At 50.4% G+C, this 27,949-nt stretch overlaps 2 protein-coding genes across 3 annotated transcripts in view; one reads left to right on the top strand and one right to left on the bottom strand.

Moving 5' to 3' along the window:
• Positions 1–7: 7 nt before the first annotated feature.
• On the bottom strand, positions 8–27,319 carry KCTD10 (potassium channel tetramerization domain containing 10). The gene is made up of 7 exons (XM_046640056.1): positions 27,080–27,319; positions 20,664–20,877; positions 11,910–12,079; positions 9,169–9,255; positions 8,801–8,853; positions 6,992–7,187; positions 8–2,885 (listed from the first exon to the last, which is right to left on the bottom strand). The coding sequence occupies exons 1-7, from the start codon at positions 27,080–27,082 to the stop codon at positions 2,661–2,663; spliced, it is 948 nt and encodes a 315-aa protein (XP_046496012.1). The 5' UTR covers positions 27,083–27,319; the 3' UTR covers positions 8–2,660.
• UBE3B (ubiquitin protein ligase E3B) overlaps positions 27,319–27,949 on the top strand; it is a 50,053-nt gene continuing 49,422 nt past the window's right edge. For both annotated transcript variants that reach the window (XM_046640053.1, XM_046640054.1), the window contains exon 1: positions 27,319–27,598. The gene's annotated coding sequence lies outside the window, so the exon portion shown is untranslated. The remainder of the gene's footprint in view (positions 27,599–27,949) is intronic.

Here is a 27,949-nt window from a genome sequence, read left to right as displayed (position 1 = left end):
AAACAGATTTAAATGGGATTATGTAACTTTTATTTTACATATGTCCACAAACGCTTGTACAACATACAGCGACTACTTCTAAAATTTATAGCATTTTTTTCATAGCACAGAGAGATGGAAAGGTTAGTGATGCACAGATGTGTTACAGTGACTCGGGTGGAGCCCTAAAGATAGCACACACTCTGGAGGAAGGGCTGAGTGTCGGTCACACTTAGGTCTGAACAGCTGCTGTAAGGTACAGGTGAACACTCCTAATTGAGGGCGGGGGTGCCTGCACAGCGATTAACCCCCTAATCCACTGCACGAGGCCCCGGAAGAGGCTGTGCCAGGAACTGCCTCGGGTACCAGCCCCCAGTCACCACAATCAGAGGGCGAATTTGAAAAATACTGAACTCAATTACAAGGGACCAAACGCTGATCCACTTTTTAAAAAACTGTAAGCTATTCCGATGTAATAAACTGAACTCTTTACCAAATCTTACACCAGTGTTTTACTTGCATGGTTCTTAAATATAAATATTGACTTTTGTTTGCCCTTAGTGCTAGCATAAGAAAAATCAGTTCTTTGTAGAATATACTGGATAACAGAGCTTGGCCCAGCCACCACTCTGTCAGCTCACGGCTAGATGCAGCTAACAGTCGCCGCATTCACTGGGGAATGTCTTATGAATCTGCTCACAGCCCAGGGGAGCAAAGATTCAAAACTACAAATGCAAAGTCGGAGGAAAAGTGAAAGTAAACAAACTGCCAGAAACATTAGGTAATAAGGTGTAGGAGCCCAAACAAATCATTCTACAAACTTACTTTTCACATACACATTTAAAAAACAGTATTTATATGATGGCTTTTCCATTCCTACAGAAAACATCAGAACTGACATTCACTTTAACTTTCTAAAAAAGTTCAACCCAAACGGCAGGGTTGGTGTTTACAACTTAAACAGTATAAAATATTTACGAGACGTTATTTTTAAGCCCCTCCTTTCTCAGCACTTAACGAAAGCCAAATGGCCTGACATGAAAGTTTCCCGCACACGGTTTAAAAAGCAGCTACCCGATACATGATTTTTAGGTTCCACCATGATTGTTTTAACGTTTTATTGTGGGCTTTGCTGCTGGATACAAAAGAAAGGCAGACACTGTCACAAGTAGGGCAGTACGTACAAAGTCCAAGCTGTAAAAACCATTTCAAAATATAAACTCGTTTTTTGGAATACACTGTGTCAAAGGCTGCCCACGTGAATACCTTTGGTATAAGACGGTAACGTTTCCCTTGAAAAGCAGACAAAACCCATCCATTCCCTTCTACACATCCGCATCTCCTTGAACTACTCTACCTAGTCTAGTCTCAACCACCATTATCAGTCACAACTCACTTCTGTCCCTTCTGGGCGCAGAGGAGACAGGGAGGTAGGTAACCGAGACATCCATCGGACACAAGCGCCAGGCAGACAGCCGGGCTCCGGCGCGGGCCGCCTGTGCCCACAAGCACACATCCCCATCAACAGTCACACACATCCCCTTAACACACATGAACGTGGACACTAACTGGGCCCAAGAGGACCTGTGCGCTGGTGGCCACTCCCTACCGTGTAAAACTCAGAGGCAAAGACTTGAAGGGGAGCTCCCAGGTGATGGCTGTCCTGAGACGGGTGAGCTGCCCTGGGGCTGCTGGTGTGAGTGGACACCAGGCTCAGAGGACAGAGAACCTGGGGCCACATTTAATTTCTGAGCAAAAGGTAGGGCATCCGCTTGTGGCAGCAAGTCTAGCTTAACAGGGAAGAAGGCCGAGGAGGAAGGAATGGATCACGGAGCAGCAGTTTGCCTGTTACCAGGCCACATGGCCTTCCTGGAATGGAGTGGCTCAGCAAGGAGAGCAAGTAGAAGGGGCCCAGAACAGAGCAGAGCACTGGCTGCCGGAGACAGCTCTTCCCTGAGCCCGAGATGCGGGGTCCCAACAAATACCAGACCACAGGCCCACGCAAGGTGGCAACAGGCCTGCCCCTTAAACAGAGCTGGGCATCTGGAGCTACACTAGGAACAACTTAGAGGCACGAAGCTCATCAGGCCCCATCTCCACTGCTACAAGCTGCAATTTACTAAGAAGCTATGGGTGTGAAATCCTGTTGCAGAAGGCACTGCGAGCAAAGCTGCGGGGCTTGGGCCCCGTCTGGCGCACAGGAACTGGGAGCCAGTGTGCTGGGCGGGAGGGCTAGGAAACAGGGAGCTCACACACACCTCTGGTGGCCACCACCTGCGGGATCCCTCTTGGAGCTATCAAACTAAACCCTGGAGGGAACGCCACCCAAGAAGCTCAAATAGGTAGTCAACACCCACAAAAATAAATACTGAAATAAAAGTTCTCACGTACACTTCACACCCATTCATACTTTTCCTCTGAGAACCAGGAGAGCCTGGCTCCAAGGCTTCTCGGCTTCTCACGGAAAGTAGCGACCTTGGACGTGTTCTACAACAGGGGTGCATTCACCTGGGTCAAGACAATCCATCACCTTGTTGAGAAACATCAAAACAATCATCTGGTTTGTTAGAAAAGTATCTCCAGACTCCGGGGGAAGTGGAGGGGCCCAGGAGCCGGGACAGGATCTGAGTGTGGAGCGGGGAGGGGGAGGGCGGGCCAGCGGCTTGGCTCCGCTTGCCTGCTCACTGGTGGAGGTGGGCCCGGTCATCTGGGCGCTTGATGTGGATCCGCCGCACGCGCTCGATCCGCTCCCGTTCCCGCTCCTCATCCTCGTCCAGGTGGTGGGAGCGACCAGCCGCCCCACCTGTGGCCTCCAGGAGGGCATTGTCAGGTCCCCGGCCATCCTGGGCCTCATACAGCAAAATATTCAGGGTCTCCTCATAAATCCGGGCTTCAGGGAATTCCACCTGTGTCCCCACAAAATACAGGGCAGATAAGTTAGCATCACACACACACTCCACAACCTCTGCCGCCACCCAGTACTTCCGAGCAGGGCCATCCCGCTAAATCAGGCCCAATAAAACTGTCATTATTATTTTTACAGTAGTTGTTATTTTCAATAAGCAACACTTACACAAGGTGCTAAATTCGCAAGAGACAAAAGTGATACAGTGAAGTAAGTGTCCCTTCCTGAAGGCAATGCTTCTCATCATCTTGCCCTCTCTGAGGGATAAATATATATATTTACACATATAAATATATATATTCACACACTATATACATATATACTCACATTCTGTAAAACAGAAAAGGTGGCCCAACACACAAACTCTTCTGCACTTTCCTCTTTTCCAAAACTTAACTTGGAGATCATTCCCCATCAAGGAATTATAAAGAATGTGACAATGCAATTAACCAGTTCACACTGATGGATGTTTAACGTCATTTCCGGCATGCTGCTACTAACATAACAAACAAAGCTTGCACACGAGCCATCCACACCGCAAAGCAGCCTTTAAAGCAGTGTACTTTTGAACAGGGACCAGCTGAGGACCTTCCTGAAATGGACAGGATCGCTCCTTCTTGGTAAAGCACAGTGTCTGCTTGCTGCCTTGGGGCTAAGGCCCCATGAACGAGAGGAGGGCCGCACAAGGGGTCCCGGGCACCTGACTCCCAGAGTAGAGACTCTGCTTTCAAGGGCAGGGTTCTGGGGTTCGGAAGAAATGGGAGTGAGCACACCCTGCCCCGACTTCCCCATGGAGGCTACAAAACCAGGAGAGAGTGTGCACAGCAGCTGACTGAGGACTCTGAAACGTAAACAGTCGCAGGCGGACTGGGAGGAAAGACCAGACCTTGCAGAAATACCAAACCAGCAGTGAGCTTACTGTTCTCCGCTCCCTCCCCCCGCCCCCGCCAGTATCCCCCAGCCTGAGCTCCACCCTGCCCGTAGGCCTGAAATGGGTACCTGGACAGAGAGTGCCCCAGGGGAAGCTAGAGTCCCCCAACATGCAGTGTCAGGCAAGTTCCCTGTTTTTCTTTCTTTTTCCTTTTGCTGTTTTCTTGCACCTCAGCCCCCGAGCAATCTCACGGCAGCAAGGGCCAAGGCAGCAACCGGAGCCTGTGGGGGTCCAAACGCTGAGGGAGGGAACCTTCTCATTACAAGAGCTGTGGTCTCAACGGGGTGGGTGAATCCCTGCTCCTGTTTTTCTCTATCTTCATGCCGCTTGGCGCCAGATACAGGCAAAGTCACAAGAAGTATGTGGCAGAGCGGGGTAACCAAAGTCCCAGCTTTCTGGCCAGATGACTGAAAAAGGAGAGCCCAGGGAAACGGAAAGTACCGAGAAGACTAAGAGGTAGCAAAACAGCTTCTCGAGGCTGTGCATGAACTCCTAGGCTCACCCCAAGTTGTGATCTGACGCTCAGCAGCATGCAGAGACTTCAAGAACTGAGCAATGGGCGAGACCGCTACCCAGGACACAGACTGGCCCAGAGCACAGCACAGATCTGAAGGCTTTGCAAACTCGATTGTCGGAACTACCACCCACAGAAAGCCGGTTGGGCTGAAGCCAGCTGGGTCAATTGCCTGTTAAAGCAAAAATATCAATATTCTTCTTAGGATTTAAACAAGCCCTAGAGTCCTACAACATTCCAAATGTCCAGGATACAATTAAAAACTTCTCAGCGTACCAAGAACCAGGAAAATCTCAACTCCTGAGGGAAAAGATAATCAACGGATGCCAAAGCCAAGATGACGCAAGATGCTGGAATTATCTGACAAAGACCTGAAAGCAGCTGCTATAAAAATGTTGCAACAAGTAAGGGTGAACACTCTTAAAGCAAATGCAATTATAGGAAGTCTCAGCAAGGAGAAAGAGGATAGAGAGAAGAACCAAGGGAAAGTTGTAGAACTGAAAAGTACAATAACCAACACACACACACACACACACACACACACACACACAAACCAACTTGCTGAAAGGGCCTCAAGAACAGAACGGAGATGATAGAGGACAGAGTCTATGAACTTGAAGACAGGTCAACAGAAGCGATCAATCTGAGCAACAGAACAAAAACAGACCAACGAGGGGCAGATTCTGTGCTTAATTATCACCTAGCCCTCAGTGAGTCAGAATTAAGAACCAAATGGACAATGGACATATTAAACATCTGCTTAATTTCAGCAAGTCATACCTTTTCCAACTTAACCACAAAAAAGTTACATAATGATGAAAAGCAATAATAAAGCACTTAGAATGCTGTGCCAAGGAAGGTAAGATAGCAATTATGTAAAACAAAACCCCAAATGGAGTATCTGTACAGCTACTTGAGACACCAAAACACGAGTGTTGGCTCCAAAGCAAAGCTCCCAGAGGTTTGGGTGAGATAAAGGAGGAACCTGTTCCTGTAGGAGTAGCCGTCCCCAACACCAACTCCTTGGAAAGCCAAAGTCACATGCTTCCCCTGGATAAAGGAGGAGGCCTTGGGGACAGGATGGCAGAGCAAAGGGAGCCAGGGGGAGGGGTCCTGGCCCTACCACCAATCAGCCTCACAAACACAAGTACAGGCTCGCTCTGGAACCCGGCCGCTAATCTCTAAACGGCTGGGACCAGACCACGTGGTCTCTTTGCTCCTCCTGAGCTCTGGAAATGTGAAGTCAATATTTTAAAGCTTAATCAATCTGATGATCATCCTTTTAATATCCAAGGGCAGAGGTAAACCATGTATATGGGGGGGAAAAAAAAAGATCAAGGCATGACAAAGTGGGAAGTCTAGTTACAGGTGGAATTTACAGCCCTAAAAGTAAGCTCACAGGAGAGAAGAGCGTGTGTCCTGCAGATGCAGCAAGAGGAGCGAACGATTCTGGTCCCCCAGATGTCTATGAAGGAAAAAAGGATCTCAGTTTTTTTCCCTTCTTGGCTACCCTGAAACAATATGTATCTTTTAGGATATATTCTGAATAGTAAGGAAAAAATATATTTAAGAAAAAAATCCCACAACTCTGGTTTCTACTTTGTGGTGTGATTTTTCTCACATTTGCTTTTTGCTTCTGAGGCCAGCTCCAGAATCCTCCAGAACTGTGTGCTCCTGGAGATGGAGCAGCAATGACAGTAATAACCTGAGCAGGCTTGTAGAAAGGTGACCAGAGGCATGAAAATTGGCCCTTGGCAGACCTACTGCATGTTCCTGTTCATGAGATTTCCCTTAGGTTGAGAAGGAAATGACAGAATGTATGGTATGATTTAAAAAAAAAGAGAGAGAGAGAAAGCCCAGTCGCATAGCCCAGGGAGGGTAGGCAAGCAGAGCACTTAAAGGGAGTGAAGTTCAACTGATAGTGGACAAGATTACCAATAGCACCTGCAGTGTAGCCTATCTTTGCAGGACAGCACAGCGACAGCAGTCAAGGGAGAGGCCAAGTCTCTTGGTTTGGAGGGGATGATATAAAAATGGGTCCAGAGTCCAGATCGGTCAGGGAGTCGTGTGCTTGGAAGAAAGCCCACAAGGCTGGGAGCTAAGGGATGCCACGCAGGCCGGTGAGGGTTGGGGGCTGCTCCCGATCAGTGGGTGAGAGGACAGACAGATGGCAAATAAGTAGTAGGTCATGACTAGGAAGCCAAGGCCAAGACCCTGAAGGTAGCGCCATTCCTCTGATGAGAGAAGGAGAATGGAGCCATGCTGGTGGGAAAGGATGCTGTGTGGTGGAGGGCAAGGAACTATACAGGCAGTGTTTGATCCCTGACGACAGGAGGAGCGAACGCTGGCAGTGAGGTGCACACAGGCATGAGGATATGTCTGAATCAACATTTACGGCAAAGGGACTTAGGTGCAGTATGACTGTCTCTACTTGCAGAGTGTCAGAAAGGAAAAACAATTCTGTTTCTCTAAGGCATACATTTGGATCTTTCCAGGGCCCAAAAGATAATGAATATTTTAACACTGATTACGCAACCACGAGTCAAGGAAAACATTTTTAGAGCCTTTCCCTCTTCAAGTTTATTTTGCTCAAGTGGAAAGGGAAGTTGTACAAGTACGTATTCAGACCGGCCACTCAGAAGCGTGCGTTCGAAGCCCTTACCTTGGTCTGTTTCTTCTCAGTGGCGTAGACAATGGAGGTGCAGCAGACTTCGGCGATCTTGCGGCCCTGGCCGTAAAAGGACCAGCAGCAGATCTCGTCCCCGATGACATCCTTTATGAAGAGGACCCTTCCGTTGAAGCGCAGAGACAGCTTATCAAACAGTTCGATGTTTTTCAACATATTGTCGTCAGAATTGCTGCAAAAGAGCATTTGATAAGGTGACCACAGCTGGTGGTAACTGCCACCACTCGCTGGGCCCGTTATCTCCACTATCGCATTTCAACCTCACGATAATTCCAAGAGAAAGGCACGTATAGTCCCCGCTGTGCAAACAAGGAAATTAAGGGCCTGAGGCCAAAACAAAAGGTAGCTCTCTCTGCTGGGCCTGTGCTCCTAGCCAGCATGGCTAAAGCGGCGCTCTGCAACAGCCGGAAACGGACGCTGAGACACTGGGCCTGCGGGCACAGGGCGCCAGGGCAGCAACACGGGGCTCCACGCCACAGGAGTGGCAGAGTGGAACTGCCCAAGCGGGACTTTTTATCCTCGGCCAGTTTACGGGTCTTGAGTAACCCCATCAAATCCCCCTACATGCCTCAAGTTCCTGACTGAGAGCCACGTGTTCCCAGAGCCATAAGGCATTCTAGAAACTTGCACATATTGCTGGGGGAATGTAAAATGGTGCAGCCACTTTGGAAAACAGTCTGGCAGCTCTTCAGTGACTAAACCTAGAGTTGCCATGGGACCCAGCAATTCTACTCCTAGGTATTGACCCAAGAGAAGTGAAAACATACGTCTGCACAAAACATGTAAACCAATGTTCACAGAAGCATTATCCATAAGAGCCAAAAAGTAGAAACAACTCAAATGTCCATCAACTGATGAATGGATAAACACAATGTGGTCTTATCCACACAATGGAATATTACTCAGCCATAAAAAGGAATGGAGTACTGACACGTGCCACAACATGGATGAACCTTGAAAACATTACACTGAGTGAAAGAAGTCAGCCACAGAAGGCCACATAATATGATTCCATTTACAGTAGTCCCCCTCATCCACAGTTTCACCTTCTGCAGTTTAAGTAACCCAGTCACCTGTGGTCTAAAAATATTAAATGGAAAATTCCAGAAATAAACAATTCATAAGTTTTAAATTGTGTGCTGCTTTGAGTAGCGTGATTAAAATCACACATCACCCTGCTCTGTCCCACCTGGGACATGACTCACCCCTTATCCAGCACACCCATACTGTGCTGCACAGGAAAAAACCTAGCATATACAGCATCTGGACTATCTGCAGTTTCAGGCATCCACTAGGGGTCTTGGAACGTACCCTCCGTGGATAAGGGGGGACTACGGTATATGAAATGTCCAGAGTAGACAAATCCATAGCAACAGAAAGGAAAATAGTGGTTGCCTAGGGCTTAGAGGTAGGGGGAAGGAGCTGAAGGGAAATGGGGAGTAACTGCTAACGGGCACAAGGTTTCTTTTTGGGGTGATAAAAACGTTCTAAAACTAGGTAAGTAGTGATGGTTGCACAACTCTGTAAAACCAGTGACCCTCAAAAAAAGACTCCTCTAGCTGCCTTTAGTATGCTGAGTTGTATACTTTAAAAGGGCATTTTATGGTGCGTGTGAATGACATCTCAAAGCTAGCTAGCTATCCATCTAGCAGTCAATCTATCTATCTGGGCATCCCAGAGGTGCGGAAGGGCCACCCTCATCTGAAGGGAACGAGCGGAGCTGGGCCTGGCTGGGGTGAGCAGCTCCCCCAGACAGCGCAGGTGTCTTTTCCGGCTGACGCTTACCTGGTATATGAGTATTTGTTGTTGCTTCTGTTGTAGAGCAACTTCACGGCTGGCTGTGGTTGTTTTAAGAGAGAAGAAGAGAGTTACTTCAAGTGCAGGTGCGATGACCCACTGGCTCCCCACAGGGCTGGGGCCCTGCCCCCAGGCTGAAGAGGCAGACAAGTGGACTTGCCCACTGGAGTGGGCCTGGAGATGGCACGACCCAATAGCCAGGGGAACACAGCATGACCTGTAGGTTCCCATTCTTAACCCCTTCTCAGGCCATGCTCAGGCAAGTACACAGGACTTACTCAGAAGAAGAACTTATTCAGAAGAAACCCCATCATTTCTGGTAGCAGCAGAAAGCCACAAGGGAGCCTCTGGCTTACCTTATTGGAAGTCGCTATAAGTTTCTGTTCTTCCTTGGATGAGGTGATGACAGGAACTTTGCAGAAAGGCTCATAAGCATCTTTGTTCTGCGGGAACAAAATACATTTCAGCCTAGGGGGCCTGGCAGCATTGGATAATTTAAGCCAAGCTGCTGGGCAAAGACAGGCTGGCGAGGGGAAATGGGGCAGCCGTGCCTGGGAGAGGAGGATTCCTCCAGTGAATTAGGGGAGGACCGAGCGTCAGGTTCTCCAGGAAGGCTGCTCTCCGGCCAGGGCTGTCATATGCCAGGGTGCTCAATGAGTACTAAAAATGATGACACATTTCCACAGCCCAGGAAGCCACTCAAAAGTAAACCCGAAACGCGGCAGGTGAACGTGATTGAATCCAAAGCTCCTAAAACCCCACTACAAAGACTGCAGAGCAACAATAAAGGCCCAAGTCCATAAGGAGAGAAAGAACAGGGCAAGTGAGGTCTGCAGACAAGATGTCAAAAATTCAGGGCTGGAAAGCAGATGACAGCAGTGATAACCAAGGGGAAGGAGAAAGCTGAAACCCAAGTCAGCAGATGGGCAAGACTCCTAGAGACTCCGCCGAGACCAGCTCTGAAGGCTGGGCACAGGGCAAGAGCGGAGGATTGCTCGCTGGTGGGCAGAAGCACCACTGAGCCCCCCAGATGGACCCCCTTCCCCAGTCGGGCAGAAGAAAGATTCACTTTCCTGGAGTGGTTTGTGCAAGAGAGGACAGAGTTGAGTTGCTATTCTGAACACAAGGAAATTAAGTGACCGGTCTACACACTAAACGGTGACCTCCCCCATGCCCAGCCCTTCCCCTGCTCAGATCTCAGCAGGCGGCAGTCAGGCTTACACCCACCAGGCGAGAGAGTGGAGGATTTCTCTGCAGGGAACTGCCTGTCTAAAAAAAGGCTTAGAGATTCTGACATTGGGGTTCCTGCTGAACAAGTCATCACGACTGAGGCCCACTGGACAACAGGACCACCCACGCACTATCAGCTCTTCAGGGCCTTGCTCTTAAATTTCAGCAGACGAAGGATCATCAGATTATACGTGGAAAGCCTCTCAAACATGAGACCGAAACTAAAACAGACAGAAAAAGTAAGGCAAGGAGAGAGACGATGTAGGGAGCAGAAAGAAAACTTCCAATAGCATCATCAGACAGATGAGAGCAGATATGGCATCCTATGAAACAAGATCAGCATGCTGTATAAAAAAGAACACTCAGAAGACAAGAAAAGGCTCTTGGAAATTAGAAATAAGATAGCAGAACTGAAAAATTCAATGGAAGAGTTGAAAAGACAAAACTGAAAAAACCCTCCGAGAAAGCAGAACAGAAAGATATAAGAGACAGGAACTAGGAAGAGGTCAGTCCTGAGGTTGAACTCAGACTAAGAGAAACCACAGAAAGGGAACCCAGGGGGCACATCTCCCTGCCAAGACAAAGATGAAACAGATTCTCTATGGGTCTGAGCATACCAACAGGAGACTGACCGTTCTGAGAACTTAGGGCTGAATTAGGGATATGTTCTTAGAAAACCAAGCAAACAAAACAAGGAAGCAATCACTAACTCTGGCAAACTGAAAAGTTACAAGAGAAAGAAAATAATCATTGTATAGCCTGTGGCTCAACTCTGCACAATATTTAAACATCACAATGTAAACTCTGAATACTGATTTAACCAAAACCGTGATAAACCATATTAGGAGACAGGAGAAGGAATATGTGTACGTAAGTTCAGTAGTGGTTGGGGGTGGGGGTGGTTCATGAGCTAAATTTTAATTTTCTATAGTAATGCCAGTAGATAACGTTGAAAACTTAAATGTCAATAAATAGCAACACAAGAAATATGAAAGCAAAGAGAATTGCTGAAAGAATTAAAAGAAGCTGCCTCAGGGGTGGGGGTGGGTGGGGGGCATATAGCGCTGTTACTGACATCAACCTTGCAACACCACGTGACTTCTTAAATGATGTACACGCAGTGCTTTAATAAACAAAAAAATGGAATAAAAATAATCAAGGCAAGGCTACAACATCCAGTTAGATTTACAGCGAGTCCACACTCTCAAGGCAGAGGTGGTGGGTGGAAATAACTGTCCTCAAGGAGCTGGGCATCACGGGTACTGTTCCAGGAGAGAGCCAGACAGATGTGGCTCGGACGAGGCACAAACAAGAGCCTCATAGACACAAAATGCGATTCCTATGGCCACCTGAAGACACTCTTCTGACTCTCTGCCATGTCCGAACTCCACTTGGAATAAATGGCTGCTCCGTCTAGAAGTGTTTTGGTTTTGTAGGGATTTTACTAGCACTCGACTTGACCCCAGTGGTCCTGCCCCAGGTCCAGCTGAGGAGTGAGGGGTATCTGTCTGTAGAGATTGTGCTGGGCTCTCACCAATGACCTGTGCGGTGAGAACAAGTCCCAAGATGGGTCCAGAAAACTGATCAAGTCATACACCCCATGGCTCAGTACTGACAGTTGCAAGGTACATACGACCCAACACCATGGGGACTAAAATACTCCAGAGAGTAATTAGGTGGCCTAAGCCTTAGAGGGAAGCCTCTCAGAGGTCACTCTGACCAAAGGGGAGAGGCTCCAGGGTTAACTCATTAACTCTCCCAACATCTCAGTGAGGTAGGAACTGCTCCCATTTTGCAGAGGGGGAAGATGAGGAAGGCAGGTGGGTCTGTGCCTCCCCACCCTTACGGAGGAAAGAATGATGCCTACTTGTAGGGCTGCCTGGCACTCTTCCACCAGGCCCTGGACCAGGTAGTACTTGGCTTCTGCCAGCAGCTCCTCGATCTCCCGGCGGCTCTCAGGCAAGGGGACCGCCCCATCACGAAGGTAGTTAAGTATCGTACCAAAGTGCTTCCCACATCGGTCAATGAGGATCCAGCCTGTGTGGAAGGAAGGGGAAGGGAGGAGCTGGTTAGGAGTGCATTCCTCTCTTGGAAGGCACTGAGGAGAACTGAGGTGTCTCTTGACTCCTTCCACCTCCCAGGGGAAAGCAGGACCAGAGAGGGTTGCGGCCCCACCTGCCTAGCTACCAGCAAAGGGCTGACCAAGCCCTGCCAGGGCAGCAGGGCCACAGCCTCCAGGCGCTCCTGGCTGGAGACAACCACACTCTGGACTCTGGTCTGAAGCTCTTTTGGGCGCTAGGGCCCCTGAGGCCTAAGAGCATCTTTCTAAAGTACCCTCAGAAACCCCTTAGACAAGTATATCCCAAGAGGGGCCTAGTGCACCACATCTGGAGAAAATGGGTCCAAATAACCACACCCCAACAATAGGGGAAAGGCTCCTGGGGGAAAAATATCTACTCCCTCTTTCTACAACACTTTTTTCACACTCCCAAATAAAGCCATCTCTAAGGAAGCAGAGGCTCACTCCCGCAGACTGCGACCTCTGGCTCCCAAGGGTGACCTGACCTCCAGACACTCACTAGCATCGCCAGCTATAGATGGGAAGTTCCCATAACTCCCCAAACAAGCACTTATGGGCTAATGACAGCAATCAGAGAGAAAATGGAGACAGACCCTGCCCTCAAGAAGTTTGGTCTACCATGGGCAGATGGCCCTTACTTTTACTAAATACAGAAAAACATCTCAGCTGCTATTGAGAACCAGGCACGGTGGAAAATTCTTGGGGGTGGGGGCCAGAAAGGAGCCTCTTCAGCTTCTCCAGTCCTCTCCAGTCTCAGCATGGCCTATTCCTCCACTAGAGATCCCACAGGGTTTCAAAATTCCTCTACTGAAATGCAAACGTCCCTGGGAATAGCATTTAGAGGAAGAAACAGGACTGGAGCTGGGAAGAGAAGATGGGAGCGAAAGGGAGGCAGGAATGGAACAAAGACCAAGTATGTCCCCACAGAAAACAAGAAACACAAGAAAGTGGCCAGACAGCCGGGGAAGACCCAGCCTCCCCGAGCAGCAGGGCGGCCCAGGCAGGGGGCTTCCCGGGTCTCCCGCCACACATCACAGGGAGACCGCACCCACTCCCAGGGCGGTTAGGAGGTTTAAAGAGGAATCAGTAATTTTACACCCCGCTTTCCCACTCCCTTTGCTCACAGCGTGGGAGAAGGGCCACGTTTCCACCCTACCACCACTGAGCCCTGCCCTGAGTCTCCCGCACACCCCCAGGCCCTGCATTGGTGGCAGAGGCCAACAAAAGCCAAGAGCAGCAAAGGCACCTTTTGCATGCCCAGAGTCACAAGCCTGCTCACCTCCTCTACCCCCACTGTCCCCCAAATCCAGCCCAGCCAAGCGTGCCCTCGTGGTTTTGGTGCACGAGCTGGTACTCTGCAACAAGCACCAGGGCACTTGATGACAAGGCCATTTCCATGCTCCCGCAGGCAGCTACTCCTCAGGCCATGGTTCCTGGGCCTTCGGTTAAAGGTCTGGTCTCCTCCCTCCAGAGCCTTCCACTTGGTACTTCCACACTGCGACGGGTTCCCAAGTATAGCGGGAAGAATAATCTCCACTCGGGGCAAACACAACGCAAACGTGCAGCCTGGAGTGGAACCCTGGTGCCGAGGAAGAGGCCTTCACAGGCGCGGTCAGTCACATCACCATGACAGTGACTGCTGGCCATCATCCACTGCTGCTTTCTGCATGAGACACAAGGTACGGACTCAGTATCTGTCATGCAGCCCAGATGCCACAGGGGCCTTGAGCAAGCAGGACAAATGAGTGCAGGTGGGCCGGGTGCAGAGACCCCAGGCTGTCCAGAGGGCAGCGCCCCACCCCCTGTTGGTGGGGTCTTCCTGCTCCAGGCGAGACTGGCCAGGCAGGAATGTGGGCCCAGGGCTGCGTGAGCCTCTGGTGTTCCAAGCAAAGCCAGAAAGGCGGATTTCTCTGTGAAATCTCCCGATTTTTAAAGAATGGTAAACTAATTTCTTTAAAAACCAGTCATTAACCCACCATAGGGCAACCAAAACACATCTGCAGGCTGCAGGGGGTCCGCAGCCACTAGCCTGCAGCCTCTAACCCACCCTGGGTCCAGTGCTTCTCTTCCAGTGAATCGACAGGTAGGGAAAGACCATATTATCTTCCCAACAGTTCTTTCTGAGGGAGGCCCATGCCCCTCAGTTTTCCACAGATCAAAACAGAGGCTCAGAGAGGTTCATGACATCCCTAAGTAAGTGAGGCAGGACCAGACGACAAAAAACAAGTAAGAAACTTGTAGGAAAACTCCTTTCACGGGAACTGAGAAGACAAGGAGGCCCTCAGTCTTTACAGAAATGGCCCCACTTCCACCCAGCTGCCCCGGGAAGAAACCGTTCTGCTTCTGTCTGATGCTTGGACAACTCAGCTGCTTGGAAAGAGGGCGGGCCCTGAAATCAATTATCCAGGGACGGTCAAGAGTTTCCGTAAATGAATAAGCGACTGTGACACTGGGCGCCGGCTCAAGAATGCCGCTGGGAAATGCCTGCGGCGAAGGAATCATAGTTTGGACAAATAAGGGCAAAGGAGCCGGGTGCACTCTCCATGAGGTTTCAATTAGCATTCTGACTTTAAAATATCTTAGTTGCTTTGAAAGCAGGAATCTGTCCCTTCGAAACAGCTCCAACGCCTAGCAAGAAGAAAAACGGAAGGGAAGCAGCTCCTCGCTTGTGGGGCGTCTTTCCTGCCGCCACGGAGCACACGGGAAGGCTGTCCACGTCAGTGCAGCCTGGGGAGGATGAGCGGGGCGCAGACGGGCTCTGGGGCACTGCGACAGACACAGCACAGCGGAAAAGAGCGCCGGTCTCTGCCGAAGCCCAGCTCTGTGCCTACGTGCTGGATGACGTGGGCGTTTCTCTTAACCTTTCTGTCTAGCAGTTCTGTCTGCTAAAAATGGTGCCTCACAGGGTCGGCAGACACGTCTGATGAGAGAACGTACAGGAAGCACACAGCGCAATGCCGGGTCTACTGGCAGCCCTCAAATCAGGTCTCTGCCGACAAGCCCTTTCCACATCTCATCGTTGCTGGAGCGTTGGCAGCAGTGACAGCGTCCATGGTGGCCTGTTCCAGCACCCAGGAGGGCATCTGCATGGCTTTCAGGGTACCCCAGAGGAGGCTTCTCTCGGGGTCAGGGAAACCGGGCCGCTAGGCTCGCCTCCTCCCAGCCCTGCCAGCACACCACGGACTTCCTCTCCCCTTCCCCTCCCTCCCCTCCTCCAGGGAGCCTTCACTGACCTCTCCTCTCCATACCAAGGTATTTATCCTCGCTATGTTTGTGGTTCCTAAACTTGCCTGTTCCTAAGTCACCTAAAGTACTTGTTACAAATTCAGATTCTCGGAAGCTGCCTCACTCCTAAATCAGAATCTCTGGGCAGGATTTCTCAGCCCTGGCACTACTGACATGTTGGACCAGATAACTGTTATGGAGGGACCGTCCTGTGCACTGCAGGGTATGCAGCAGCGTCCCTGGCCTCTAGCCAGTAGATGCCAGCAGCACTCCTACCCCCCCAACTGTGACAACCAGAAATGTCTCTGTACAGTCCCAAATGTCCCCTGTGGGTCAAAAATCATCCCTGGAGCACCAGTGAGAGAGATCAAAGATCTAAGTGTAAAAACCAATCGACAAACTTTGAAGTATCAAAAGACACCATTGAAAAGGCTAAGACAATGGGGCCGGCCCAGTGGTGCAGCAGTTAGGTGCGCATGTTCTGCTTCGGCGGCCCGGGGTTCGCCAGTTCAGATCCCGGGTGCAGACATGGCACGGCTTGGCACGCCATGCTGTGGTAGGCGTCCCACGTATAAAGTAGAAGAAGATGGGCATGGATGTTAGCTCAGGGCCAATCTTCCTCAGCAAAAAGAGGAGGATTGGCAGCAGATGTTAGCTCAGGGCTGATCTTCCTCAAAAAAATTTAAAAAAAGCTAAGACAAGTCAGATTGGGGGAAAACATTTATAACATAAAACCAAAGAGACAGGATCCAGAATATATACTTTTATACAAAGCAAGAAGAAAAAAAAAAGGAAAACAGGAAAATGTGTAAATAAGATGCTATCAGGCAGCTAAAAGATGAAACACAAATGACCAATAAACATAGAAAGATGCTCAACACCCTAGAAATTAGGAAATGTTTAATAAAATAACAGAGCATCATATCCTAACCACGGGATTGGCAATAACTAAAAGGTGTGACAGGGCCAGCCCAGGTGGCCTACTGGTTAAGTTCGGCACAGTCCACTGCAGTGCCATGAGTTTGGTTCCTGGGTACAGACCTACATCACTCATCTGTCAGAGGCCATGCTGTGATGGTGGCTCACATACAAAAAGAGGAAGATTGGCAGCAGATGTTAGCTCAGTGCGAATCTTCCTCAGCATAAAAAAGAAAAAAAAATGACAGTGCCCCGTATCGGCAAAAATTCAGACTGCTATGGGGAATGTAAACTGACACAACTGCTAACATCTAATCAAGCCCAGGGTGCTATCCCCAATCCCCTCCTGGAAATAAACTCTAGGACAGAGCTCCCAAAGGTGGGTAAGACCTTAACGCTGCAGCCCCTGATGTGGCTGGCTGGGGTCTGGGAAGTCCAAAGCCTCTTCTTTTACCAAAGTAAAAATAGGAATTTCCAGTGTGCCACACTGTGGCAAAGGTTGGGAAGCACTGCCCTGGAGAAACTCACATGCACAGGGAGAGGGTTCAAGAATGAGAATACTCCTACTGGTGAACACCGGAAACAATCTAAATAACCATCAACAGACTGTGGATCCACAAACTGCAGTGCATTCCTAGAACGGACCCCTCGACTGCAGGGAAATGTCTGAACTAGAGCCACTCATTCATGGACTGACCTCACAAGCGTAATGCTAACTAAAGCAAAAGCTAAAAGCCTGCAGACAATACAGCACCATTTATATAATGTTTGAAACACACCAATGAGACACTGTCTAGGGACATAAACAGTTGTAGCAAATGCAATTCATGGAAAGATCCTCAACAGTGGTTCTCAACCCTGGCTGCACGTTAGAATCCGTGGAGACCTTTTCAAAGTCCTAATGCCCCACCACGCCCTGCCCAGCTACACCTGGCTTTCTGGGGGGACCCAGGCAGCAGGATTTAGCTCCAAGGCTGACTCGCTGTGCAGCCCAGGTTGATGTCTACCTGGTGACCCCAAAGCCGGGCTAGCAGTTACTTCCCGAAGGGAGACAGGCAAACAGCGAAGGCAAGGAGCAGCCCCATCAGTCCAGGGAGCATTCCACGCCTTGTCTGAGCGGGGGCACAGGGGAGTCTGTCATATCAGTCACAATTTCTAAGCTCTCAGTGTACTTCAGAATTTTACCAACGGCAAGAGGCCTGAGACCTCAGGGAAACGAGTTGGCAGTGTTTCTACACGCCACACTGACTTCCCCACTAGTTTTTGAGGGAAGTGTGCTAATAATAAGATTAATGACTCTTCCTTAATCTGGTTTACAAACGCCCTCCTTCCAAAACATTAGCAAGAGACCAGAAACCATCTGAGGGGGGAAAGTGCCAGAGCAAGCAACAGGGACGAAGCAGGGAACTACAGGTGAGTGACAGACGGAACTCTTACTACAAAAGGTGCCACATGAATCCATGGCCAATGGCGACACTGACCAAGGGTGACACTGATGAGGACTTGAGTAAAAAGCTGGGGCTGCAAGAACTGAACCTTTCTGGGGAGGAGTCTGAGCGGGGCCTGCTCACTGCCACAGGGTCCTCATCTTCTCAGAAAAGCCCCCCACTGAGCAGGTAACTGGGACTGCAGCACACTCGTCCCTCAGGCCAGGCGGGCCACTTGTCCCCCACCACAGCCCTCCCAGCCTCTGCCTCCACACCCTGCCCCAGGCAGGTGCATCAATGAAGAACCTTGCCGTTTACTGAGTCTCCCAGTGTGTCAGGCACTCCACCAAGCGCTCTCTAAAATCCTCATTTAATCCCACACGACCCTGAAAAGCATCAGTCACAAACAATCCGAAACAAGGAAACAGGCTCAGACAGAAACTCACTCGCCCAATGTCACATCACCAGTGCTTAAATTAGCACAATGTCTGACACACAGAAACAGCTCCATAATGTTAGCCGGGACTGCTACCATGTGACAGAGCAGGACTAAAACCCAGGGCCATCTCACCCCGACACCCCTGTTCCTCTCTGTTTAGGAGTTACAAACACACGATACGAAGCTCACACAGGCAGAAGGGCAGGAAGCACAAGAGAGTCTGCCACCCGCCCTGGACCCCAGGCCCCCTGCCCGGAAGCAACCAGTTTCTCAGGCAAACTGCACAGACTTCTGGCAACACCATGCACCCACCGTTCTGCACTTTCAGAGCCCTTCTTCTTTAACCGGCACGCCACACTGCTGGACTGGCATTTCGGCCTGTTTGTGGCAAACTTCACTGCAGCTAACAGGCTTCCTAACTAAAAGCCAGGATGAAGCCGTGAAATGCAGGCAGGGTGAACCTGAGGCAACATCGGGCCACGGCTCAACCTGTGCAGTGTCCTCATCAGGGGCCAACGGGACTGCTCTGCCTGGCACAGCGCTGGCTGGAGGACCAGCCACCCAGCCTGACACGCCAGGCCTTCCGAGGCCCCAAAAGGCCCTCAGCACTAAATGAGAGGTTGGCCCATAAGGCTGCCACACTCAGGCGCCCTGGCCTGGGGGCTGGGCTCACATCCTCCTTGGACAGCGGACGGGAAGAGCCAACAGGTCCTGGGTTCAGTCACTCCACCTTCTCTAGCCCCATAGCTTTAGAGAAAGCGCTTCACCTCTCTGAGACGTGCATTTCTCACTCATCAAACGGTAACAGCAGCACCCACTCCTCAGAGGGGCACGGTGAGGTTTGAATGAAATAACACCATAAAATGCCAGACTGTGAGCTTTTCATCATGACATGGAGGGGCTAGAGTTCTAGTGAAAGGAAAACAGCTGGGGCCTGGAGTGTCAGACAGCACTGCCTCCTGGAGACGTCGGGCTTTCCAGGGAGCACCAGGGAAAGGACATCCTCTTTCCCTGGTGTTTAGAAAGCTGAGCAGGCCCACTGGTACCACTCCCACGCAGCTCCCATTGGGGGATGTGGAGCTCGAGGACTCTGTCTCTTTTGTGACATGGCATTAGGCCACCAAGGCAAGGCTTTCAAGGAGACGAGGCTTCCTCTTTGCTTCCGCAGCGACTCAGCCGCTTTTCCTGAGCCACACCAGAGACTGGGTAGGGCGGAAGAAAAACCACAACAATCCTGGGTTCTCAGATAAGGTCTGTTTCCTTCTGCAGCTAGGGCGCTATTGTCTTGATTTCCATAAATACTCATGGGCAGTGCCGGGTGTAGCAGAGCAAAGGGGATCCTCCCACTCATAAAAAGCTCTGGCTGAGACACAGAAGGCAGCTCTGGGGCTCCGACCTCATCTACCTGCTGCTGGGCCAGAAGCCAGAGTTCACGGGAAGCCCGGGGAAGCAGAACTGTGAGCCCTGCAGCCTGGCCTCCTCCAGGACACAGAGGGCAACACCCCAACCAGCAGAGTGCCCAAGCTCTGGCCCTCTTAGGATCGGAGAACACACTGTGCACACCAGCCTTAGGGCCCCCAATCCCACCTACTGTGTCAAAACTCACCCACCCTCCCTGGAACACTGTCCCTGGAAAGGCATGGACATCAGCATGGAGGCCAGCCTCAGGAACAGGTAGGGCAGGGTCAAGTCAGCCTGTGGTCTGGCCTGGTCTTAAGTAATCTTGAGCCAAGGAATGAAGGACAGGGCCATCTTTAAACCTCACATGACCTGCCCGTAAACCCAGCCAGGTAAGTATGGTCCCCCTTGCCAGGTGCTCTTGATTGTTCCAACTGGGTAGGAAGTAGGTATGGGAGGACCATTTTAAACAGTTCTTTGCCTTTTACTAACATGACTTTCTCCAAGAAAAAAAAACCCAAGCACTGAACATACACCTATTGACTACTTGCTATGTGCCGACAGCCCCACGAAGCGGGTATCATTGTGCCCGTTCCCCAGATGGTCGAACAGGTTAAACAACTTGATTAGGATCACCAGACACTAAATGGGGAGATGTGAGTCTCTGTCAGGACACCACCCTAGGAGGCCAAGGGCCCAAAGAAAATGCTCATGCCGCTCTCACACCTGCGTTTCACTCTGAAGTCACAGAACCATCGGTGAGAGAACTGGAAGGAAACCAACGAGGACAGCTAGTCCAGCCTCCATTTTACAGAGCTGAGGCCTGGAGTGGGGAAGGGACTTTCTCAAAGTCACACAGCAAATCAACAACTAAGTCAAGACTATGAGTCCTTGTCCGGCTGACTCCTACCCATCTTCAGGTCTCAGCTTAAATGTCACTTCCTCAGGGAAGCCCTCCTTGACCACATCCCCCAGATGAGACCCAGTCTCCCAGTTATTCCCTCTCAGGGCTCCCTGCACACCGTGATAACACTGAGCATGACAGGAAGCCCATACTGTGAGGATAGCTGCCCATGTAATGCTGGTCTTCCACACTAGAACGAAGCCTTCTCAAGTTCTGGAGGCTGGGCTTACCTTCACTGTCGGTGAGCACTTCCATGCGCCCGCTGAACATGGCCTTCAGCATCGTGTCCTGCTTGGTCAGCGTCTGCATGGTGGTGTAGTAGAGGGCTCCGCCCACGTTCAGCTTCACGTACTTGGAGCTCGGGCTCGTGCCCTTGAAGGAAGTGGTGCGGGTAGCAGCTGCGGGCACCGCTGAGCTCACCACACTTTCTCCTGACATCTCTTCCTGCCAGGGGAGAAGACACAGGGCACCAGGCCTGGTTGACGCCTTTCAGCCAGCTGGCTGAATCCGGCCTCCAGCTGTGTTCTGCTTTAGTCCAAGTATACACTGCACTTAAAACAAAGTTTGCTCCCAACGCTGACAACTCAGGAGAGTCCACAGAAAAATCTGGATTTCTGGCTTCTCTTAAAATCAGAGGCCAACAGGGCCAGCAGGGCAACAACTGGTCGGAGCCGGGGTACTGGCTGCCCCCCATGGAATGCTGGGGCATTCCCCAGTCTGCCCCAAACCCCACCCAGATAGCCTCATATACTGACCTCACCTGCTGACTCCATGGACACAAGTTTGCCACTAACTCCTGTGTTCCAAGGACTTCCTTTCTGCCCACTGCCTACATAAATGAACACCCTGCCTGCATCCTAAAGCAGCCTAAGGCACTGCCCAGGTCTCATCTCCTTATTGCCACACACCACTGAACAGCTAAAAGTGCCACCTTTCAGGTGAATTACAGATGCAATAAGCTTTTAGGAAATAGAGGGGAATCCCAATAACCCTTCTTAATACTTCCCATAAGGAAAAAATGTTTCTGAGGACTAAATAGAAATCAGAGCTCTTGGAAGCAAGTTATTGCAAAATTAGAGACTTCCTGTACTAGCACCGCCCCAAACAGCAAGATCCGATGATGTCTTCCTAACAGCACTGCCAGCTATCGGGTAGATCTCAAAGAAATGGACATGTGTCTGATTAAGCAGGGGGAGGAAAGGAGACAAGCACCTGGCACATGCGTACTCAGAGAAAACGTTTATTGAGTGGGTAAAATTCTACAGCTGGAGGAGGTGTCCAAGAGTGGGCTGACTCTTTACCGACTCTGGGGCACAGCACTGAGAAAGAGGCCCCTGACGGCCACGACCTGGCCTGGCACTCACATCTGGGCCTTGGTGTCCCCACTGAACACAAACGATTTCACAGCACATCACCATCAGACACGGCCACTCAGTGGCTGACGGATGGATCGAGACACAAACAAGACCACTCCATAATTATGTCTGAACACAGACAAAAACAAGAACATCATCCAAAACCCAAAAATGAGCAGACATCCCCGTATCCTGGCTACTATGAGTCACTGCTGCTGCTTTACCGACTACAGCTTTAGCCCCATTCCATTCTTCCCACCTTCCAAACGGGGATTACTGAGACCCCACCACAGCCTCAGTCCTGCTTCCTGACAGCATCCAATGCAGAGCAAAGCCCCACTTCCCTGAACCTCCCCCCAAATCACCCAACACCAGCCCAAATCCTCTTTCTGAAACGGCCCACTGTTCTCCCTCAAGGCAACAAGTAAATAAACCCAGTTCTGTTTGTCTATTTGACAAACAGACTGTTTAACTAGTTTGACTGTATGACTATTAGGTATGCTCCTGGGGGGTTTTGACTGGAGGGCACTGACAGCATGAAACTTTTAAAACTATACCCCGATACTGAAAAAGGACTATTTTTAAAATTCTTGATGCCTTTTCATCTTTTCCAGATCTCCCACAAGGAACACGTATTACATTTACAATTAGTAAAACACAAGTGTTACTTTTTGAATGGGAAAGGGACTAACAGCTGGCGACCTGCCATCCACCACTAATAGCACAGGCCATGGTGGACCTCTTGACCTCCATCCTCCCAAAAGAGTGGCCTGGAAATCACCACTGGGGGACTGGTGTCCAGGCCCTGCAGAGTGACATGGAGGAGGAATGGCCTCCTGGAAAGAAAAGTGTTTTCTCGAGAAACTGTTTCTGCTTCATTAAGGGAAAATGTAAGAAGGCGGCAATTTTCCAAAAGCTCAGGCTTAGCTCACCTGGGGTCCCTGTGGCCTGACACCAAACATATAAGAAAGGCCAAGAGGAAGTGGCAGGCACTCCTTTTTCGCTTTCCTTTGAACTCAGTCCCCAGAAACCAACACTGCCAGTTATCACCAATCGTTTCCCCCAGAAAAACTCTGTCCCTGGGATGATGGCAGGAGCTTATGGGCTTAGAGTTTCTAAAAACTGTGAAGACCTGGAGAGGAAAAAAAGGCTTATAGTTACGGGTGGTTTTTTTGGGGGGGAGGGGTTAAAGAAATTTGCCCCAAAATGGAAATACTTTTTAAAGTACCCTTTCAAATCTACATGTACACAAAAATAAATATGTTTTTGGGAAATGGTGTAACGTTTTTTAAGGCACCTCCCATCAGACAGACAAAAAAGTCATAAAGTATATTTTGTTTGCTTTTTGGCTTTCCAATACCTTTTGAAAGATAACCTGCATACAATAAAGTGCATTTTAAATGTAGAGTTGGATGAGTTTTGGTCAATATATGCATCTGTGTAACCCCGCCTCCAATCAAGATAGAGAACATTTCCACTGCTCCAGAAAGCTCCTCCAGGCCCCTTTCCCACTCCTCCCTCCCAGAAGATCCCACTGTTTTATTTTCTACCACCGCATTTGACCATTTAAAATCCAAAGAGCGCTGGGAGATGGCTATTGTTATTTCCGCTTTGGAGATTCTGATACCACAGCCACAGAAGTTCAGTCACTTCCCAAAGTGAGTTGGTAAGGGAGTAAATGAAGGACGTGGCAATCCCGCCTGGAGCCCATGATTTTATCAAGGGTCATGCTTGGTATATACAGAGCTCTAACATATAACTTGAGGAAGGGGGGCCCTACTCGCCTTCTTTAGAAAGTTCAAAAAAGCTCTGAAAAAAGATGGGAGGCAATGTGTGGCTGAGGGCTTGGGTTTGGAAGTCAGACCTGAGTTGAAGTCCCCAGCCTTGCCATTTCCCAGCTCTGGGAGTCCGGACAAGTCATCTGAGTCAAGTCCTATCTATCAAATGGGGACAACAGCCACACCTGCCTCCCAGGGCTGCTGTGAGGGATGCCACAGAGAGCACTCAACACAGCCCCTGGCTCAGAGCAAATACTCAGACACGAAGCACTCAAACTACGACTATTTGAGAATGTTCGCCAAGTCTCAGATTATCTTCTCTTTGAAGCCCATTTCCAGCTCTATGCACAGCTGACTGAATCACTAAGAGATGAAGGCAGAAACCATCCTGCTCTAGCTTGAGACTCCAGAACAGACAAAGAAAGCTCTGAACCTCTCAGGAGCCCACCCCTCCAAAGGTCAGTCTTCTCAACACCAGAAGAGGCCCTTGGAAAAAATGTTCTGGCTGTGTTCATGTCCCTGAGCCTGAGTTACGGTGAGCTGAGGACACAACAAGCCTCTCACAGCAAACCTCTCTACAGAGGCCACCGCTACTGGGATCCTGCTTTTTAACTTGTTTCAAAGGTTTGATTTCGTTATTAATGAGGTTGGGGAGCTGGCACAGGAGAGAACAAAATTGGTTACAAGAAACAGAGAGGTAATGATACTGAAGGTATTGGTTACCGTTTCTATTGAATCAGAAAAGAAGTTTATTCCAGTTAGATGGATAAGTCAAGCCTTCTCTCTTTTCCATTTTCCCTGAGTATACTGTTGCTGATTCTAAACAGGGGCCCTCCACTTGGTTGCACATAGGAATGCCCTGGGGAGCTTAAGAAAATCCTGATGCCTGGGTCCTACCCATGGAAATCTTGATGTAATTGTTCTGGGGCTGTGGCCTGGGCAACAGAACTTTGGAAACTCCCCCAGGTAATTCCAATATGCAGCCTAAATTGCAACCCACTACTCTACAAATTTCTGCATGCCTTAATTAGGCCATAACTAACTTCATGGTCTTGGAGGAGCTCCCCAACCTCTTGCTCTATTGGCCCAGTGAATTCCCACCCAGGCATAAAAACAACCACAGCATCACAAACAAAAGCACGCCCCTACTTCACAGCTTCAGAGCCACAGACAGGAAGCAACTGTATGCATGCTTAAAAACAAAAGTCAGCTGGAGGGGGACCGTTGACATGAAAGGAGACCTGGGCAAGTACAACAGGAAAAAAGGCACCAAATCCCTCACCTGCAGATGTTTTCTACACAAATCTCTGCAGACCTGTCTCCCATGCATGCATATGTGTGTGTGTGTGTGTGTGTGTGTGTGTGTTGGGGGAAATGTGCGTGTGGAAGGTTTGATGGAGAGATCGGCCAACGGGGACTGAGTCCCAGTTCCACCACTTCCTGTGTGCTGTTCAGACAAGTGGTTGAACCGAGTGTCAGTTTCTTAACTGGTAAAGCGAAGTTAAAGCCATAATCTTCCTAACAACCCTCAGAGAGTGAATGTTAAAGTACTTGGCAACCAGTCCTTAGTGTAGTTTCCCTTCTGCCCCTCAAGCTTTCCTCAAGACCAGAGGTGCCCAGCCCTGGCTGTACTAGAATCACCTGGGCATGCTTAAAAAGTACTGATGCCTGGGCCACCCCATGGCCTAGTGGTTAACTTCAGTGCCCTCCACTTTGATGGCTGGGGTTCAGTTCCCAGGCATGGACCTACACCACTCATCCATAGCCATGCTGTGGTGGCGACCCACATGCAAAATAGAGGACAGCTGGCACAGATGTTAGCTCAGGGCCAATCTTCCTCAGAAAACAAAACAAACAAGCAAAAGCACTGATGCCTGGACTTCACCCCAGCACAAGTAATCAAATTGGGGAGGGGAGGGGCATGGCAGCTCAAACTAGTTTAGAAAGCTCTGCAGGTGATGTTACGTGCAGCAAGAGGCAAGAGCCACAAAGCTAAGGTGTTTCTTTAACCAGCTAGATCTAAGAGTCACTGCCTTGAGGCGAATTATAAAACTTCCCCAAACTGGGGGCATTTCTACAACTCAGAAAAGTCTGCTGTCCATTTCAACCAAATTCACCCAGCCACATAACTGTACCATTATTTTGCACCCAAAACTTACATATAGGACAGCTACTGCCTATTTCCGAGTGTTTTGCTGAATTCTCTTCTCTTCCTGTGTTTAGCATACTAACTTTTGGCCCATTTTTCTCAATGGTCCAGTGAGGAAAATGTTATCGTGAAGCTCACATTTTTGGGAGAAGAAATTAAGAAACAGTACTATTAGAATTCTCTGACTCCCACTCTCCTGCCCCTTCCATCATACAGCCCAAATCAAGAAATTGTTACTCTAATCCCTTGCAGGGCTTGTTAAAACATTGCTGGGCCTCACCCCCAGACTGATTCAGTGGTTGGAGCAGGATGAGAAATTTGGCCACTTCTAACAAGTTCCCAGGTGATGCTGCCGGTTTGGGGAGCACAGTTTGAGAACCACTGGGTTTGTGCTGCCTTCTCCTCAGGTGGCCCTTAATTTGCACAAAATGGAGCAGACCCAAGTCAAATACAGGTTGACTAATTTTTCTTCAGCAGTATCCTTGGGCCTGATCTTCCTTAAAGACAGCACTTTCTAGAGAAGAAACAGGCGGCACACAAGTAAAAGGAGGAATACGGACCGAACTTTGATCATTCCCACCCACGGACAAAGAGCTAATTCAGGTAACAGACCCTTGAAGGATTCCAAGCACACAAACCTTCCCACAACTGGGAGACAGCATGTGAAACATCTCCAGCTCCTTAGGTGGGGCCACTTCGGGCCTCAACGGAAGTGACTGGATAAGGTACCCAGTTAAGGCACTGGACACCGTGGCGAGGGCACCCTGACCTCAAGCCCCCGGTATCTCTCCGCGGAGTTCCAAGCACCGAACTCACACCCGCCCGCCGGTTCGCTCTCTTTCTTTCCGCCACTCCACTCGCCCAGGTGTTCAGACGTTCCGAAACCCAGAAACTCCAGCCACAACTTCCAAAAACCGCAAACGCTCCGCCCCGAGGAATCCCACTTCGCCCTCTTATAACCTACCCATTCGCTTTCACAACCTCCACTAAATCCTCATTCCCCCCCCAAATGTCCATCTTCAATGAATCTCTTTGTTCTCTCCACAAATCACCAATTCCCACCTCCAACAAACTCTCAAGACTCAGAGACTGCCCTCCCCTACTCACCCCTACACACATCTACTCCCCAAACCCAAATGCCCTTTCCCGGGGTCCCCAACAAGCCAGGGATCCTCTCAATTCTCCACCCAAAGCCCTTCCCCCACCCCCGGCCTCGCCCCCATCCAATCCCCCAACCGCCTCTCCCCCATCGCGACAGCCCCTCATCTCACCCCCTCCTCGGGATCCCTGTGCCCTCTACTCGGCCTCTGCCCCGCTCTCTCGGCCGTCCAGAAGCCCCAGTCGGCGGCCACCGCCCTGCTTACCATGAAAAGTCGGAGGACGCCGGAGTCTCGAAGCCCGGAGTGAGAGAGGCAGGAAACACCCAGCTCGCACGAGCCGGGGGCGGAGGCGGGGCCGGGGCGGGAACTTCCGCTGTCGGCAGAGGGCTCCCCACTTCCGCCCCGCAGAGGGCGCCTTCGTAAGGGGTCCGCTGTGCGGCAGGGCGTCGGCCGCTTTACTTCCAAACTGTCCTGCTGGGGTGGGGTGCATCTCCTCTCGGCTGAGTCAGGTCTTTATCCTGCTCCTGAAGGCTCCGCTTTTTTCAGTTTCCGGAGAGGAGGACAGGTGTAGGGAGGTTTTCCTTCCCGGGCGAAGAGGCTCTGCGGAACTGTCGTTGCCCGGAACTGGGTAGTTGCTGCCCGGCGGAGCTCTCAGAGCGAACACCCCGGGACAAGATGGCGGTCGGGCCTCGGCCGCTGCCCCGGGTCTGGCAGAGCTTGGGGGTATTAGGCTGAGGCTGCGGTGGCTGTGGCGCCGACCCCGTGCGCGGGGGCCTTGAGCAGGTAAAGGTCTACGGCCTGCGGGTAGCGAGTGGGAACGGGGTCGTGAGTTCTCCGGGTGGTGGGGCCGGGGACTTTGAGGGAGGTGGCCCTGGGGCCCGGTCCCTGATTCGCTTGGTCGGAGGGGCAGGCTCTGGGGGCTTGCTTGCTTTCGGGCTCCAGGGGGTCTCTCCGTGGCCTTTTCCACCTCTTTTCATGTCTGGGGCGATAGGCCTTTATAAACGGACTAATGCTGGGTGAAAAACATTTGTTATTGTGGTTGTTAATGCCGAGAAAATATGCCGGGAGTTCAAATCCTATCCACTCGCTGTGTGATCTGGGGTGACTTCCCTCGCCTCTCTGAGCCTCAGTTTC

This window comes from Equus quagga, chromosome 15 (genome assembly GCF_021613505.1).
Source record: "Equus quagga isolate Etosha38 chromosome 15, UCLA_HA_Equagga_1.0, whole genome shotgun sequence".
Lineage (NCBI taxonomy): Eukaryota > Metazoa > Chordata > Mammalia > Perissodactyla > Equidae > Equus > Equus quagga.
This window is presented reverse-complemented; position numbering and strand designations above follow the sequence as displayed.

Coding starts and splice junctions, on each gene's coding strand:
- KCTD10 (XM_046640056.1), bottom strand. Junction 12,080..20,663: donor AGTGCTCACCGACAGTGAAG/GTAAGCCCAGCC, acceptor CCTTCCACACAG/GCTGGATCCTCATTGACCGA. Junction 8,854..9,168: donor TTATAGCGACTTCCAATAAG/GTAAGCCAGAGG, acceptor AAACAACCACAG/CCAGCCGTGAAGTTGCTCTA.